The sequence below is a fragment of the Mesoplodon mirus genome (assembly GCF_964341445.2).
Source record: "Mesoplodon mirus genome assembly, chromosome: 13".
NCBI lineage: Eukaryota > Metazoa > Chordata > Mammalia > Artiodactyla > Ziphiidae > Mesoplodon > Mesoplodon mirus.
In genome coordinates, this window is record NC_138989.1 from 22,640,686 (window position 1) to 22,657,867 (window position 17,182).

The following is a 17,182-nucleotide window of genomic DNA, read 5'->3' on the forward strand; positions in this document are numbered from 1 at the left end:
TTTTTAATACTCTTTCCTTAAATGCTTGGTTTCAGACCTCTTAGTATAGGAATGTTCTAGTAAACGATTGCTTTAAATAATATGCAAAATACTTATATTCTTACTAATAGGTGCTGGTTAAATATATCTTTCAGTTATTTGTGGAAAACTAACATTGGATTTCCCTAAGTTTTGATTTTCTCCAAAAGGGAAAACTTAGACATGACAAAACATAAGGGACTATAAAGAAGTTGGGGGGCAGGGCTGACAGGATGCAGTCAGCTCTGAGTTGAACACCCTGCCCTGCTGCCAGCGGCTCTGACCTCGGGAAGTCACCGCATCCTTTGCAAATCTGGGACGTGGGACTAGGTGCTCTTTAATCCCATTCCAGGACTGAGAGGCACTTAATCGATTCAGATGGGCCGTAGTCAAGGTCATTGTTGCCTAAGAGGCCCCCTTTGTCCCTCTGCATGAGGACTGCAGTGACTCTTCAGCTGGGCCATGCTGGTGCTCGGGGCTAGGGAAAGCAGGCTCAGTCTCTCCTCTGGATTTGGCTCACTGGTCCTTCCAAATGTCCAGCCTCCTGCAGGGTACACAATTTGACTTGCTTAGCCTCAAAATGATGCCAGCCAGCCCCCCACCCCCACCCCCCGCCTGCCTGATAGTTGGGTGCCTCTTGAACCAACCTTGGCTTATTCTATAATTGTCTGCTTGTTTGCGGGGCGGGGGGGAGTCCCATGGCACTTTGTAGTTTCAGCTCTCTCCACTTACCACAAACCAGACTGCCAAGCTCCTAGATTGTGAAACAAAGGGTAAGCACCTGGATCATGACCCAGCTCTTTTCCTGTTCTTCTTTTGAAACTTCCCCAACAGGAAAGGCTCTGGGTAATTGATAGAGATTATCCCTGATTCCCTTAATGTAACCTTCTTACTCTTTCCTTTTCCTGGGATTAAACTGTTCCTTTGCAAGAAGTCCTTTTCTTAATGACACAGTCATCGACCTATTATTGACCAAAGGAAGTGATCCAGCCCAACTCCACCTTTCTGTGGTTCATAGTCCCTTTAGTCTGTTTCATTATAATGACTTTCAAAGTTATTAACTGTTTTTTTCAATTTTCGGCACAGTTAAAGGCTATCAAACTGTACTTTAAAATTAATCTGCCTTCTTGAAGCAATAATTGCCCGTATATTTGTTGTTGGATAAGAGAGATGTTTTAATATTTGCTGAGTGAGGGTTCCGTGCACAGGATGATGAGTTGAGGTCTGATGTAAAGGGGAGACACGTGAGCCCTGTCAGCAGGCACCTTTCTTCCCCCCCCGCCACCCCCGCCTTCCCTTCACTCAAGGAAGTATTTCTTGCTGTGCACACAGGGCCTCTAGTGTGACTACTGGAGCTCCAAGTTAAGAGGGACTAAATCTTCTAGGACTGAGCCTGTTCAGCATACGATTGTACCATCATGGTAGGCATTCAAGAAATATGTGTCAAATTAACTCCTGGGGAAGACGGTCACTTAGAATTACACGTTTCCCTGTAAGCACATAGTGAGCAGACTGAGCTTGTGTAGGGGTCAGAGAACCCTTTTCCAGAGAAAATAAAATTCCAGTTAGTGATCCAAAAATGTCAGTAAACTATAGGGGCTGCTTGGACACTGTGTCACAAACTAACCTGTGGGTGTGCTGCCTGCTACTGAGAGAAAAAGAGTCAGTAAGTAGTAGTCAGTGTTTATATGATGGCCTTAGGAGTGGACTGTAATGCGTAATCACCATGCAACCGAGCACCGCCTCTTCCCTTCGTGGGACTTGATGTGTTTGCAGGGTCTGTGGCCTCAGCCAGCGCCTTGTGTGTCCAGCTCCTGGCCAGCCTTCCCTTCCTCTTCATCCGGGCAGCTTGGTCTCCATGAAGCCCTTCCCGACCACGCCAGCCCATAGCACATACCACCCCCACATCCAGGCTCATCTGTTCCAGACCTGTTTGGAGCCTCCCTCAGGGTGGTCCCACACAGTTGGGCTCTTGATCCATTTGTTTCCCCTGTTGGTCCAGCTCCCTCTCTCTAAGTCAGGAGATTGCAAGCTCTGCACAGGTGAGCTCTCATTCCCAACTGCTTTGCAGCCCAGGTGGCGGGGCAGGATGGGACTGTGAACCCAGGAGCAGGAAGTACCATTGCCTGACACCGGGCAGGGATGCCCGACAGCATCTTTTTCCTCCAGCTCAGGTCCTTTCTAAGCCTGAGGAAGGCCTGCTTGGTGCCTGTTCAGCTTTTCTCCTTCCCCTTCCGTCATCACCACCATTGTTGTGACTGTTTATTGAGTGCCAGGCCTGGAATGCATTCGGAAAAAAATAAGAGTGTACTTTCAATGTGGCCTTCAGCTTGTTGGCCTATAGAAATGGGATTCTAAGGCTTGTTCTTTGAATTAGACACTAAAATATGTCCTTTCTGGGTTTAACTCACATTGTGTTTTATAGCTTAACCTGTGATCTGAGCTGCTGCAGCCTGTATGCCCCCTCCACACGCATAGTCCCATCACCAGAATCACTCCTAACGGCAAAACAGTCGTGACTTACTGCAGGGAAGTGGAGATTAGGTGGGCAGTTGGCATCCAAGTTCTATGACTTGGTTAGCTCAGTGTGTGTTTGCAGACTTCATTCAGGAAAGCATGTGTTTTAGGGACTTCCCTGGTGGCGCAGGGGTTAAGAATCCACCTGCCAATGCAGGGGACACGGGTTCGAGCCCTGGTCTGCAAAGATCCCACATGCCACGGAGCAACTAAGCCCGTGCACCACAACTACTAGCCTGTGCTCTAGAGCCCACGAGCCACAACTACTGAGCCTGTGTGCCACAACTACTGAAGCCCACGTGCCTAGAGCCCGTGCTCCGCAACAAGAGAAGCCACGGCAATGAGAAGCCCGCGCACCGCAACGAAGAGTAGCCCCGCTTCGCTGCAACTTGAGAAAGCCCACACGCAGCAACAAAGACCCAACACAGCCAAAAATAGATAAATAAATAAATTAAATAAATAAATTTATTTTTTTTTAAAAAGCATGTGTTGGGGCTTCCCTGGTGGCGCAGTGGTTGAGAGTCCGCCTGCCGATGCAGGGGACGGGGGTTCGTGCCCCGGTCTGGGAGGATCCCACATGCCGCGGAGCAGCTGGGCTCGTGGGCCATGGCCGCTGGGCCTGTGCGTCCGGAGCCTGTGCTCCGCGGCGGGAGAGGCTACAACAGTGAGAGGCCCGCGTACCGCAAATAAATAAATAAATAAATAAATAAAATAAAAAAGCATGTGTTTTGTGAAGAAAAATGGGACTTAAGCTTGAAAATAGCATTCTTGAAATTCTTGTCTTTCTGAATTTTCATCATCCTATTATCACAGAAGACTTTGGAACTTACATTCTATTGCTCTGTCCAGTCAGGGGGTGGAGGGCCCTGGACTCAGGGAGGTCCTAAGCTGTGAACCCCAAAGCCTGCCCTGTAAGGAGTAGATAGTTGCTGTTATGCCACAGTGCCTCCCCCCAGCATCTGTGCCCCATGGCATTTGCTGCCTGCTGGGTTCCAGGTACCCTGCCTGCTGGGGGCCTGGTGACCGGAGGATGCCTGGGATAGTGGCTGCCCACCCCCAGACCTTTGACTATGAGAGCCCCAGGCTTCTGCTTGGGGCAGGGGGGAGGTGTATCATTCCCACAGCCAGACATGCCAAGAAGCTCAACTGCTTATTGCCTTGAAGCACATTTTTCTGAGAGCTTTCCTTAAGTCTGAGTTACAGTAGCCTAAGTGGGTTTCTAGAAACCAAATAGTCTAACTGAGAAAGGAATCTGGCAGTTCCAGGAGGGGAGGAACAAGGGATGGGTGAGCTGGGCTTGAGAAACACACTCCCACCACCCTGTCCTCTGACCTCCTTAAGGTCTTTGTCTGGTGGGTCCCTATCTTGGCTGTGCCCAAGGATCAACCCGGGGAGCTTTCAGGCCTACAGAGGCCGGGTCCACTTCTAGCCTAGTGCCCCCCAGTCTCCAGGGAGGGGTCTGCCCCTGTTTTTAATATTTATTTATTTATTTGGCTGCCTCGGATCTTAGTTGCAGCATGTGGGATCTTAGTTCCCTGAGCAGGGATCAAACCTGGGCCCCCTGCATTGGGAGCACGGAGTCTTAGCCACTGGACCACCAGGGAAGTCCCTGCCTCTGTATTGTTAAAAAGCTCCCCAGAACATTCCGATGTGCGGCTCTGACAGCCACTGACCACCTTCTGCCTGTTTTGGTGCCTAAACCATGAGGTTCCTATGTGTATATGGTATGCAATACACTCAGGTCGACTTCCAGAACCTTCCGAAGGTACAGTCACCGTGAGTCCCAAGTGCCTGCCACTCTGGGTGGGAACTGGACCTGCAGGAGGGTTCAGACAGGGTGCCTCAGCTCTCCTTCCTGGAGAGGAGAGGAACCCTGTATGCAGATGGTCAAGGGGAGGGCTGGGCGCCCCAAGGAAACACTCACAGTGTATGTGCTGTGTCGAGATGGAGATCCGGCCGAAGTGCTTACCGTGTGCCAGGCATCTTCTCATCTTGCCTGTTAGCATTATCCCCATTGTTCAGGTGAACAAATGGGAGCTGAGAAAGGTGGTCACGTCTACTCACAGCCAGAGCTGGGGAGATGAGCCCGAATTTGGACGCAAGCAATGTGAGGTGACAGCTCCACCCCCTGCCCTTCCCCCATGGCAGTGCTAAAAAGAACCCGGGTTGGCCCACCCATTCACAAGTCACCTTCAGGCTGTGTTCTTCCTCAGGGCCACCGTGGCTGGGGGCCAGACAAGAATAGCTAGGCTGAGGGGGACCCAGCTGGTAACACTGCCCAAGGTAGGTGTGGGGAGAGATTTGGTTCTGTTGCTGTTATAAATGATTCTGGTGTGAAGTTGAGATAATGAAACTATATCATTCTTAAATTCTAATACAAGTCACAGCTACAAGGAATCAATACAATAGGGTATGCCGAGGACCATATGGAAACAAGCTTCGTAGATCCTTAAGAAGTATACAGGGTGAAGGTTGTACTGTTCGTGAACTTGCATTGGCTAAAGAGCAATGGACATAACTCCTCTGAATGAAAGAGCCTCTAATGAAACAGGCATGAGCTTTCAAAGCAGCTAACCTTGTACAAAAGTAGAACTTCCCACCCTGCCATCCCTCCTTATGTTGACTATATGAGCTGCATGACATTTCTAAAGGGAGCTTTAAAGATGGAGTCCATGGGACTTCCCTGGCGGTCCAGTGGTTAAGACTCTGTTTCCAATGCAGGGGGCATGGGTTCGATCCCTGGTTGGAGAAGAAAGATACCACATGCTGTGTGGCATGCCCCCCCCCACGCCCAAAAAAAAAGATGGAGGGAGTCCAGATGGGTTAGGATAAGAGATATCTGGAATTTCCTTGTGGGGTTGGGAAATACAATACTTACATAAGCTGTTAATGGACTACCTGAGTTTCAGCATTCATGTCTATACTTGTGCACATACCTCCATCATGCTTGATTTTTGGAAGCCCCTAGGATAACATGAGTGTTTCTGTAGCCTGGGATTATGGAGAGAGGCTGATGTCAAATTGTCAGCTCTCTACTACTCCACAGCTGTGTGATGTAACTTCTGAGCCTCCAGCTGTGAAATGGGAATCAGCCCCACCTCACCTGCAGATGCTGTGCAGATTTAGTGCTATTTGAAAGCGCTCATTGCCTTGCCCCATACATAATAAGTACTTTCCTTACTTTTTCCTCTTGGAGTCTGATGCTTTGGGGCAGTAATGTCCCAAGACCAGGCAAGGGAGCCCCTGCTTCTAAAGCTTCTGGCCACCTGGTGACGAGTCCAAGAGGAAGTCCCCTTCTAAATCATTTCCGGGATCCCCACATTGCCCCAAGATGACCCTGTGCTGGCTTCCAGGACCTTGCAGACCTCTTCTCCAAGACCCTCCTCCTGGGCGCAGACTATCCTAACAGCATACCCATCTTCCCAAGGAGGGTGGACAGACCTTGGCCTCAAGGCTGGGGTGTCCACTCGCATGTGTGTAAGCCCCCCTCAAAATGCACAGTGGGCCAGGGGTGAGCTTTCTCCACACTGACACATTCTGACAAGGAGTTAGAGAAATCTCGGTTGGAACCTGACCTTTCAGGTCTTTATGAAGGTGTATATGTTAAGATAGAGGGTAGCATAGATTTTATTTAATGGTTTTTTAGCTTTGTCCCAAGCCCCAGAAATGTTAGGAGCAAGCCTGCTTCGGGCATGCAGAAATTCTTTCATCCAGATTCCTTTCCTCTTAATAAAAATAAGAAAGTCATATAATCAAAATATCTTGGGTTTTTGTTTTGTTTTGTTTTTTCAGTTTGCCACCTGATTCAGGAATTCTCTACCATGTTCCTTTGCCTCATCACAAGTTTTGCCTGGGGTGCTGGGTAGGCAGCTTCTGGACCTCCATGAGTCCAGCTGAACCAGGAGAGGGTCTGGAATGTGCATCTGACAGGCATCCCAGAGGCTTCGTGCAGTTTGGGGCTCAGTGGTACTCAGCCCTACCTGAATTTTAAAACTAACTGGGAAACTATGAGAAAAATACTTCCGTGGGGCTCCATTCCACATAGATGAAATAGGCATCTCGAGGGGCGGGCGGGGCCCAGTTGCCTCCCCAATGGGCCAAGGTTGAGAAGCAAGTCCACCCAGCTCAGCCTCAACAAGAGCCCCGCCTCTACTCTCCTGGTGGAAGGGAGACTGTAGGGTCTTCAGACTTTGCAGGCACTGTTGTTCCTTGTTAAGCCCCATTCCACCACCTAATTAACACTTGTTTATAAACAAGTGTTCGCTGCCATATGCAGAGAAGGGGGTGGTCCTTTTTGAAGTTTCTAGTTGCTGACTTTGTAAGACTTGGCCTGAAGTGGGACTTCTGGAAACTCAATCCGGGATAGCTAGCAGCTAACAGGTTCTTCCAGAAGTTTCTCTTGCAGCCATAGACATCTCACTAAACAAGCCAACTGCCGATGTTTTTCCATAACACCCCCTGACCCGGCAGTGGCGACGGAGCGGAGGGTGTGGACAGCTTCCTGGGTTTTGGTGCTCCTTGTCAGGTGTTAAAACAAAGAGGATCATTGTGTTTCTTGGAACTGGCCTAAATGTCTATGTTTAAGATTAAGATCTAGGGAAACGCATTTCCGTTTGAGACCCAGTATTTTCTGATTGTGAAGGGCACCAACCTGGTAATGGCGCCGTGACACGGCCGCGGCCTCCAGCCTCTTCTGCCGGTTCATTTAGGAGAAATTAAGTGGGGCTGCTACATATTTTGAGAATAAATAACGCTAAACTTAGGCAGCCTTAACCACTAACTTAACCGCTGAGTTCTCGCTGCTACATGTCTCCTAAATAGATGAGCGTAATCTTCACTAGGACTTAAAATGCATCACCTTCGTTCCGGAGCTCAGAACCTGCAGCCGACAGGAGACTTTGGAGGCTTAATGACTTCAATTATGGCGAGGAGTACCTTCTCCGGGTGGGAAGGGCCCGGCCGGCGAGCTAGGGTCAGAGAAGGCCGGATGGGAGCCCGACCCCGCCCCCCCCGAAGGCGGCCCCACCGGGTCGGGGGAGGGGCTGGGGGTGTGGGGAAGCCGAGGGGGAGGGACCGGGAACGGGGTTGGCCGCGGGGCCTCGGAGTTCTGAGCCGTGTTTGTGGCTCTGGCGCTTTGATCTCCGGCCAGGGAAACCTGGAAGGTCAGGCCCGGCTGCAGCCAAGCCCCGGAGCCGGGAGCCGGTGGAGCGGGCCGGGCTGCGCCACCCACCTGCACCCCCCACCCGCCTTCTCCCGCCGCGGAAAGTGAGCCCGCCTGGCTGCCCGGCACCCCGACCTCCACTCCGTTGGGGGCTGTTTTGTGTTGGTCTGCCTTAGGTCTGCCTTGGGTTAGGGGCTCCAAGTCGTGACAGTAAACTAGCCAAATGCCCCGCACGTTTGGTTTGCAAAGATCGTGTTTGTTGTACATACTGTAAAAGAAACCAGGTTATTTTTTAAGCTATGTGCCCCCCTTCCTTCCTACCCCCTACAGATTCCCCCAGAGCTGCAGGTGATTCCCCTGACGGTTTGTGCACGTTAAGGTGTTAGGGTCGTTTTTTTCTGGCCACTTCTGATGCCCCGCCCCCTTCTTGGCACCAGGATTTTCTCACCAGTTACCCATGTGCGCTGGTGTGTGACCTCATTTCCTATGGAATGAAAGGTTTCTGTAGGAAAACAGGGCTCTTGGTGAGACGGGCCTTGCAAGCCCCCTTGCCTGGCAAGAGTGTCCCCTGTCGTGCAGTGACTCATGCTTCAGGGCACAGCAGCTGACCAGAATGCTCAAGAGCCCGGTGCCTGGGTGGTCACTACTCAGTGAAGAACACGGGGGAGGAGGAAAGGAAAAAGTGAGGAGGGCAGCTTTAAAATCCACTTAGTGGCCTCCAGAGGGAGGGGCATAAAGGGACGTGGTGAGCTCTGGCTTGTTTGCACTGGGGTGGGAGCAGCCAAGAGAGACTGGTGGCCGTCAGGTGGGGTGTCTCTGGGTCTGGCTGGTGGGTCTCTGTCGTGTTGACAGGCCCTTGCCCCTCCCTGGCCACAGGAGCAGGCCCTGTGGCAGTGGCAGCCTAAGCAGGGCTTGTTACCGGCCCTGGGTTCCTGGCAGTGATGTGCTTGAAGCTCAGGCCTCAGGTGGATGAGCCTCGCAAGCCTGTGCTTTTAGTCTCTCATTGCTCCACCTGAGGCCACCACTGAGTTTAGAGTTTGGAATCTGCGGCCAGTTCCCAGGATCTTCACAGCAGGTGGGGAGGGCAGGCCACTGTCCACACACTCTCCCCTGTGTGGTGCAGGCCATCTTTTTCCATCAGTCTTTTAGGCTGAAGAAAAGCAAAGTTCCCCTAAGTGATATCGGGAGAAAACTGTGAAAATCCACATCTCCTGCTGTTTGTCCCTGTGGATATGCCCAAAGCTGATCGTTTGGTCAGCTTTCCTTTGAAGAGAGTTCTCAGGGAGGCTTGCATTCCTCCCTCGAGTAGAAAGGGCAGACTCTGCAAGTGCACAGGCTCGTTTTCTGAGAGCTCTGACATCGGAGATGTGTTCACAAGAGGCCTGGGACCCCATAAAGATCCACCACGAGGCGGAGCCACTTTCAGTGACTGGGGTCGAGGTTGCCCAGGGAGAATAATTCCTACATTAGAACCAACCACCAATTAAAGACCCATCAGCGAGCACTACAGCAGAAGACGTGCATGCGGTTAATAAGAAACCAAATCCCGAACATCTGCAGTGCGGAGAATCTTGAGTTCCAAGAAGATATGGTAGAGAATTGGACCTTCCACAATTCAGGAGTCAAAGGAAACAGGAGATCAGGTGGCCTGGAGCGAGCTACAGCCTGCGTTTGGAGTAGCAGGGCCCAGGGTGTTTGATGCTAACCCCAAGGGCAAAAGCTCATCCTTTTTAGGTTAAGCAACAGACATTTCTTGGCCATTTACCGTGTGCCAGGCTCTCTGCGGGATTCTGGGCATTGAGCAGGAAAGAAGTCTGAGGCCTTGGCTGCCCTCTAGTGAGGGAGGCACTTTAAGTAAACAGTTACAGTGTGATGTCTCAAGAGGTGCACCCGTGGGACTCAGAGGCAGGCTGCAGGCCAGGCAGTGTGGAGGGAGTGACACCCAAGGCAGGGAGAGTTAGAGGAGGCAAGGTGGGCTTTGGTGAGATGCGGTGTGTTTCCCCAGCAGGTGGGCAGGCTCACCTATAGAGGCTCCTCCTAGTCAGGCTCTGGGGCTGGAGTGTTGAGTTTGCTAAAAGCCAGGGAAGTCACATCTTATTCTAAGAGCAGACACAGAGTCGTTCGGGGAGAGTGGGGCAGGTCAGATCTGTGGTTTATTGACTAGAAAAGTCCCTCTTGTGCTGCGTGGAGACCCTACCAGGGGCAGGCGGGGTGGACTAAGGAACCCCCAGGGGGGAGTGTTGTTGTGACTCACGTGGAAAGTCTGGTGTCCTGTACAGGGTGGCAGCAGTGGAGATAGAAAAACAGCGGATGGATTTGGAAGATGGAATCAGCAAAACTTTTAGTAAGCAGTTGAGTGTAGGGGTGAGGGCAAAGGGTTGTAGTTTAGCTTGGCCCCCTGGGGGCGCTAGCGGGGCACCTCCCTAAGGAGGGAGCCCTGGTTGTAGGAATGTGAGGACTGCATGGAGGGTAGGCCAATGCACCTGTATCAGCCTGAGCAAGAACAGTGAGCTCTGCCCCGGGAACAGCGGCAGAAGGAGCTTGGGGACCCTGCTGAAGCAGAAAGCTGATGCCAGGTTGTGTGAACTAAGCCCTGGGACTCTGGTGCCATTTTGGATTCTCCATGATCATGGTTTCTGCCACCTTGGGTCATACTGCTGTATCAATATGCCAGAGGAGAGCTGCAAGAGAACACTCTCTTGGGTGAGAAAGGAAGAGACCTCAGCGCCCTCACCCTGCTCCTTGCTAAGCAAGATCTCTTCCCCCAGGACACCAGCAAGTGTGTGGAGACAGACACTTCTAGGAGGTCCTGGCTTGTATCTTTCTTGGGGCTCCTGGCACACAGTTGGCCCTCTTAAGTAGCTGTCAAATTGAACTGTATACAGTTGACCCTTGAACAACACAGGTTTGAACCATGCAGCCCACTTATACACGGGTTTTTTTCGGTAGTAAATATTACAGTGCTACACATCCCAGTTTTTTGAACCTGTGGATGCAGAACTGCGGGTACGGAGGACCTTGGAGACAGAGGAACCGAGATTGCGGCAGGTGACTGCATTACACATGGATTTTCCTTCAGCTGCGCAGAGGGTTAGCACCCTAACCCCCACGTCATTCAAGGGTCAACTGTAATTGAATACCAGGAACCATCTCATTTAAACTGCAGTGTGTGTATTCCTTAGTAATCATTTTCCAGATCAAAACGTCGATCTGTGGCCCATCCCTCACCCTCTTACGTGAGTTAGAGCCAGGGAGTGGTTAGGGGGTGAGATTCCTGTCACGTGAGCACGGAGCCTTGGGTCCCAGAATTTCTCCCATGGAAGGGAGGATAGGGTGTGGACAGGAGTTGCTGCAAAAAGGGTCCTGTGTCAAAAAACCTGGGGATGCCGGGTAGTTAAGAGCCTTATCACACACAGCATTTCTCAAAGGACACTGACCCGGACAGTCTGTCCTCCCCTGACACCTACTACAGGGATGTGGGATAAGTGACTCCTGGTTGGTAGTTTCTTACTCATTGGCCCTCAGAACCAAATGCTCGGACTTTTCCTGATGACTCCCCCAGCCTCTTCAGAGAGCCCTGTGCCAGCACTGCTGGCAGAATGGACACTCATGAGGACGCGCGGCCACCATTCTGCTCACTGTGTGTATCCTCCAGGCCTGGCGCACGTAGTAACTGGTTAATTACTACCGTTGAGCAAATAAAGTAATAAATGGCACCTCAAATAGAATTAAACTCTACTGCCACCTACTATGTTAATTTGTGGAGTATGGGCCGCGCCCAGGGCAGTCTGCTCTGTTAGGCTTTACGGGGCACAGACACCGGTCAGAGATGTACCTCCTGGTTCCATAGACCCCGGGGCAGCTTAGCCTGCCACCCAGTCAAGACATTTACATGTGAGATGTTAGTGCCATTCGACTCCACAGGGCCACTTGTAGCGATTTAAAGGATAGATTCCACCAGAATGCTAGTACAAGAAGATAAATACAGCACTGTTCATAATAGAGAAAACGAAGAAATCCCCTGAATGCCTGTCAGAGGGACAGTCTTAAGCTCCAGATAATGGAAGAATATATGTAGCTGGTAAGAAGAATGGACATTTTTCTTCATCACTGCATATAATATTGTTGAGTAAATTGTTGAGTTAAGGGGGAAAACAGCAGAGTTGAGAACATTATATACATCCAATTTATTTTTAAGTATATTTTGGTATGTGAGTGTATATAAACATAAGCATTTTATTGCTGCTAATATATGAGTTTTAAAAAAATGGAAAGATATAAAACACTATTATAAAGCTGGGATATAGGGAGGTAATAGGTAGATTATCTTTTGCTTTCAGTTTCTCAATTATTTTAAAATTTTCATGTCAAGCTCATATTACTTTTATTAATAGCAAAAATACTAAAGATGGTCACACTTGCGGGGGAAAATGCATCCCAGAAGGTGATAAGTGGCAGAGGAGAATCTTGACCGGTATTAGAACTAAGAGAGGGATAAGAGCTGCTTTTCACTAAAGAGAAGCACTTACCGGTCTTATGCGGCAGGCTTTGCACATGAACTTGACCTTGAAGAATCAGTAGGCTAGGTAAGATCAACTCATTATAGTTCACTCTGGAGATCTTTGTGCACGTGAAGCATCACACAGAGTTACTCTGAGACTGCCTGCCTCCTCCTAGCCAGCTCACCAATGGGCCACTTTATCCAGAAGTTAAATCTGTTGACAGATTTGTCTTTTACTGTCTGTGTCATCTTATCTTGTCATTACTGCAGATAAATTAAGAGTTGAGTGGGTTTATAAGGAGGGGCATTAAAATCCTATGTGGATTGTATTAAGATTCTTAATAATCTTCATATTCTTTGGCCCTGGGCCTCCATCCTAAGAAAATTGGAAATGTAAGCCAAGATTCATTCAACGTGGCATTAATTACAAGAATAAAGAAAAAACTGGAATAGCCCGAATATCAAAAAGATATGAGTAGCATATCTGAAGGGATATATCACAGCCTTAAACATATTAACAAAAAAATTTAAATGACTTGTTGGAAGCTTATGATAAGTACAAAAAGACCAGAATGGGAAATTATATTCAATAGAAGCAAAAAAAAAAAAAAAAAAAAGTCTGCTTGAAGCCCCCATATGTCAGAACTTCCTGTGAGAGGTTGAAGACACAAGCCTTCATATCAGTGCTAACAGTCCAGCTTCCTGGGTTATCCTCTGGTCAGGCGTTTGGGACAAAGGAGATTTGGGGCCATCTTTTGGGTTATTTCCGATTAAGGTTGTATGCTATCGAAAGTTTTCCTACAATAAAGATTAGGCACGGGGGACGCCACGTCCAGTGCTTGACGAAGAAACGGATAAACGGGGAAATGGAGTCTGTTCCCAGGGGCTCTGTGGAGTAGCTATGGGGTGGGACCAAGCCCCAAACCAAGTCTGGGTGTAACTGCACACACCGGGGAGAGCGCCGGGTCCATTCCTGATTGGAATTCCTGAATTTAATTGAAACCCAAGCAGACTCTAGGCTATAGGTTTTCTCACCCACAAGGTGGTAATGGGACTATTCTTATCAGAATGCCCCCAACGCGTCCAGAAATTCGCGAGCCCCCTGCATTGAGAGTGTGGAGTCTCAACCACTCGACTGCCAGGGAAGTCCCAAGACTCAAACATATTGATAGAAGCACTTTCTTAGGGGAAAACCACATACACATTCAGGGAGCAGTAACCCAAGAGTACGGTCCGGGCAGGTTTGCTTTCAATTAGAATGAACGTTTATTGAATAACCATAGGAGTCTCGCATTGTGATAAGTGCCAGCCACGTAAGATCCTGTCTTCTAGAGCTTGACCTTTTGTACTTTGCAAGATGTAAGTCTGCAGATGTTTGTGCTTTTGCTACGTGTCTCAGTGGCTGTGGCAACTGTCTAGCCTCGGGTCTCACAGCCCTGGAAAGGTAAATGAGAGACCATGACAACCTTTTATTCCTCATTCTGCTGCGGGGCTTGTGGTCACCTGCTGGCTGGTGCCAACCTGTCCTGGCCTGATGGAAGCAGCAGCAGTGATGAAGGGTGGGGAACACCTGTGTGAGTGGGGCGAGGGGAAGGGCGAGCAGAGGTCAGTAGGCAAGGCCTTCAGCTGCTTCTGGGAGGCCTTGCCAGGACATCCCACCTGCTTTCTGCCGCTCACACCCTTCTCATGCTCTTCTTCCAAATCCAGTCTGTGCACAGGTCAAGGGTAACTGCCCTCTCCAGCTGAAGCCCAGTGACCAGTGACCTTCATCTAGCAACAGGCACCAGGCTGCATCTTTCTCAGCCTTTTGTTGAAACAGCCTTATTCTGAGAGATTTGGACATTGGGTGTGTGCCTTTATAAAGATAGTGTTTTGAAATAATATTCCAGCCAAAGCTTGACTAGAGAAAACAGTGAAAGATCTAACATATGAAGACATGTTCAAGGATGCCTCATCAATTTTTAAACTGAAAATGTGGGGCAAGGGGGAAAGTATGGCCAAGTAGTGTTCTATGTTTTCATTTATTTTGGGAATAGTATGATCAACGTGTCATTTTCTTAAGTGTGGATTATTCATGGCCTATTTTCAATCCCAAGCCTTGCTCCTGACAGGCGAGTTCCTGACGTAATCCTGACTTGCCTCCTGTCCAGTCCTGAGTGCATGAAATACAACCTTACTTTAACAGCAGCTTACATTAAACATAACTTTCAAAGTAAGCCAACTGTGAGAATTATCATTTTCTCAAAATATTAGTACTTTGGACCCTGTGCATTAACCTGGTTGTGTCTAAAGTTGAGCTATAAACAGGATTAAGCACCTTATTCTTGACCTGCTCTTTTCAATCGAGAAACCTGGAGATGAGTCCTCCCTCCTAGATTTTGTTTAAAATGTCTTCTAAAACGTGCCTGGCCCATGGGGGTCATGCCTGGCCTCCAGATCCCCGTGACTTCTGCCTCCTCGTGAAGCCAGGGGGGCTGGAGGCGGGAGCAGGCGGCAGCGGAGGCTTGCACTGCCCTGGGGCCCGCAGCCTCTTGGCCTCCAGGCTCTCCAGATGCACCCCATTGAAGCTCCCAAGCAAGAGGGAGCTGCACACACAGTCCCCTCAGGTGCCGTTCGATGTGCTCAAGCAGGGAACAAAAGCCAAATAAAGGAATGAGAAGTCCTGTTTATTTCCTCGTTTGTGGTGCTGTCCCTCAGGGCTCTCTGCGTCCTTGAATTTGTGAACATGGCTGAGCTACCCCCTGAGACTGGCACCCACTTGCTGTTAGTTAACTCTGGAGCCCCCGAGGGCTTGTTGACCTCAGGCAAAGGGGGCTGTGCCCCTAAAGACCTTTATGGAGGAAAGTGACACCACCTGGCCCTGAACTTTCTCACTGGGCCATCATGTCCTCTCTTGCGGGAGGCAAGTGACAGCTGTTGCAGCTCTTTCTGCGTCGCTCTGGACAGTCCCTTGCCTCCTTGAGTGGCCAAGACTGCAAACTGGAAGGGACCCTAGTCCTCATGACACAGGCTCCCTCCTCCTTTTACAGATGGGGAAACGGAGGCTGGGGCTGAAAGAGACTCTGACTCGCCCACCACTGGCAGCTTGTCTGGCAGAGCTGGAGACAGCGCCCAGGGGCCCCTCCTGATGCAGCGTGCTGGCGGGGAAACGGGGTGGGACGGGCAAGCGGCAGAGCAGACTAAATACATCGAATCTCAGTTCAACAGGAAAGGGTCCCCAGCAGAACAAGGACAGCTTCTGCAGCACAGCACTCAGGTGTCTGAGCTTGTTCAGTTGCGGAGGACTTGGCTGCATCCCTGACAATCCACCGTCCTGCTTATTTAGTACCAAGTACAGGGAGCTGTCTTGTTGTAGAAGCTGTGAGGTAAGACTGCCCTCTGGTGGCTGATGGAGCTATTGCTCTAGCCACATTCTGGTATAAGGCTCAGTGTTGCTTTCCTGTGCGGAAGGAATTCAGATTTTATTCTTTCTCAAGCACTCTGGCTCACAGAGACTTTCTTGACCTCTGAGTTCTAGCCATCATTTGCCCATCTTATAGGGGGTTTGGTTTTTGTTTTGAGCCCTCCCCCCACCCGTTAGAGGTGTCTCGCTTCCCTAACGAGATTCAGGATCCTCTAAGCAAGGATTATGTCTTACGTCTTGTTCTTCCTCAGCTTCTACCCGTTGTTCCCTTAGCTGGACATGAAATTAGAAGGTTCACTGGGGTGGAAAAGAATCCCTTCCTCCGAAAGAGAATCCCACCCCTTCTCATTTGTTCCTAAAACGTTCTAATCTCATCTCTGATCAGTAGTTCCCCAAGTGGTTGAATCATCAGAATCCCTCAGAAAAGCTTCAGAACTCAGTTTCCTGGGCCTTACTCGAGCCCTGTTGAATCAGTCTCTGTGGTTTGAGCCAGGAAATCTGCTTTACAAACTTCCCAAGTGGTTTTTGATGTGCAGCCAGGTTTGGCAGCCAACTGCTCTAAATCCCCATTTACAATTATTTCTCGTAGCTTTTCCCCCGACAGCATGTCCAAAGGTCTTTAGCTTATGTCACTTATTAAAATTGACCGTTTTGAGATTCCTTCGGAAATATTCAGTACGTTCCTCTAACTGCGGTGCTGGATGATGTGGGGAGGAAGCAGGACCGCAAGAGAAGGACCAAAGGCATTTGCTTTAGCTGCCAATGGCCCTGTGTTCATAGCAGAAAATACTGAAACCAGTACCTTTATGCTGACTGGGCAGGTTGTTGATTTGTAGTTTGACTTTAAGATTTAGGCTGGATAGGGAGACAAAGGTTAATCGAGTACCCAGCTATTTATTTTCACCATTTCTAACTCATTTGTTTCCTGGGATAACTGTACAAGGTGCTATTGCCCACCCCCCACCCCCCTTTTTTTTAAGCAGATGGGCAAGTTGAGGCTTAGGAAAGTTAGTAACTCACCCAGTCACATAAGTTGGTGACTGTCAGATTCTGCATTCAAATACAGGTCTGATTTCCAAGGCCAGCTTCGGAAAGGTAAGGACCAGGGTGCCAACCTGCTCTTTTTCACTCTGCCAGGCCAAGCGAGCCGTGCAGCGGGGAGCCACTGCAGTCATCTTCGATGTGTCTGAAAACCCAGAAGCTATCGACCAGGTAAGCTCCTCGGGCCAGGCCAATGCTGCAGTGTCCCTGAGAGAAGCACCTCCTTTACTTAGCCTGGCTTCTCACGGTCGTGTCACCCTCATCCTCAGGGTCCTTGCGCTTGTCTGCCCTTGTTAGTTATCCGTGTTTGCACATCATACTCCAAGGCAAGTGTATCAAGAGGGGTAAGAGCCAAGAAGTTGAGGGTTGGTGAGGCATTTTCAAAGACCCTTCTGGGGGCCTGCTCCATCCTAAAAGGGGCATCATCCTCAGCCTCGTCCTTCTGGGAGCTCCAAGCCTATGATGCTTGAGGAGTTTGAGGATTTCCAAAAGGGTATTTCGTGTTCTTTTCCTCCAGCCTTTCTCTCTCCTGCTTCTTGAA

At 49.7% G+C, this 17,182-nt stretch overlaps 1 protein-coding gene across 1 annotated transcript in view; it reads left to right on the forward strand.

The window, feature by feature from the left end:
• Positions 1–17,182, forward strand: part of ZNRF3 (zinc and ring finger 3) — a 148,596-nt gene that overhangs the window by 119,387 nt on the left and 12,027 nt on the right. The window contains exon 3 of the mRNA XM_082640383.1: positions 16,738–16,812. Within this exon, the coding sequence (XP_082496509.1) occupies positions 16,738–16,812 (75 nt within the window). The remainder of the gene's footprint in view (positions 1–16,737; positions 16,813–17,182) is intronic.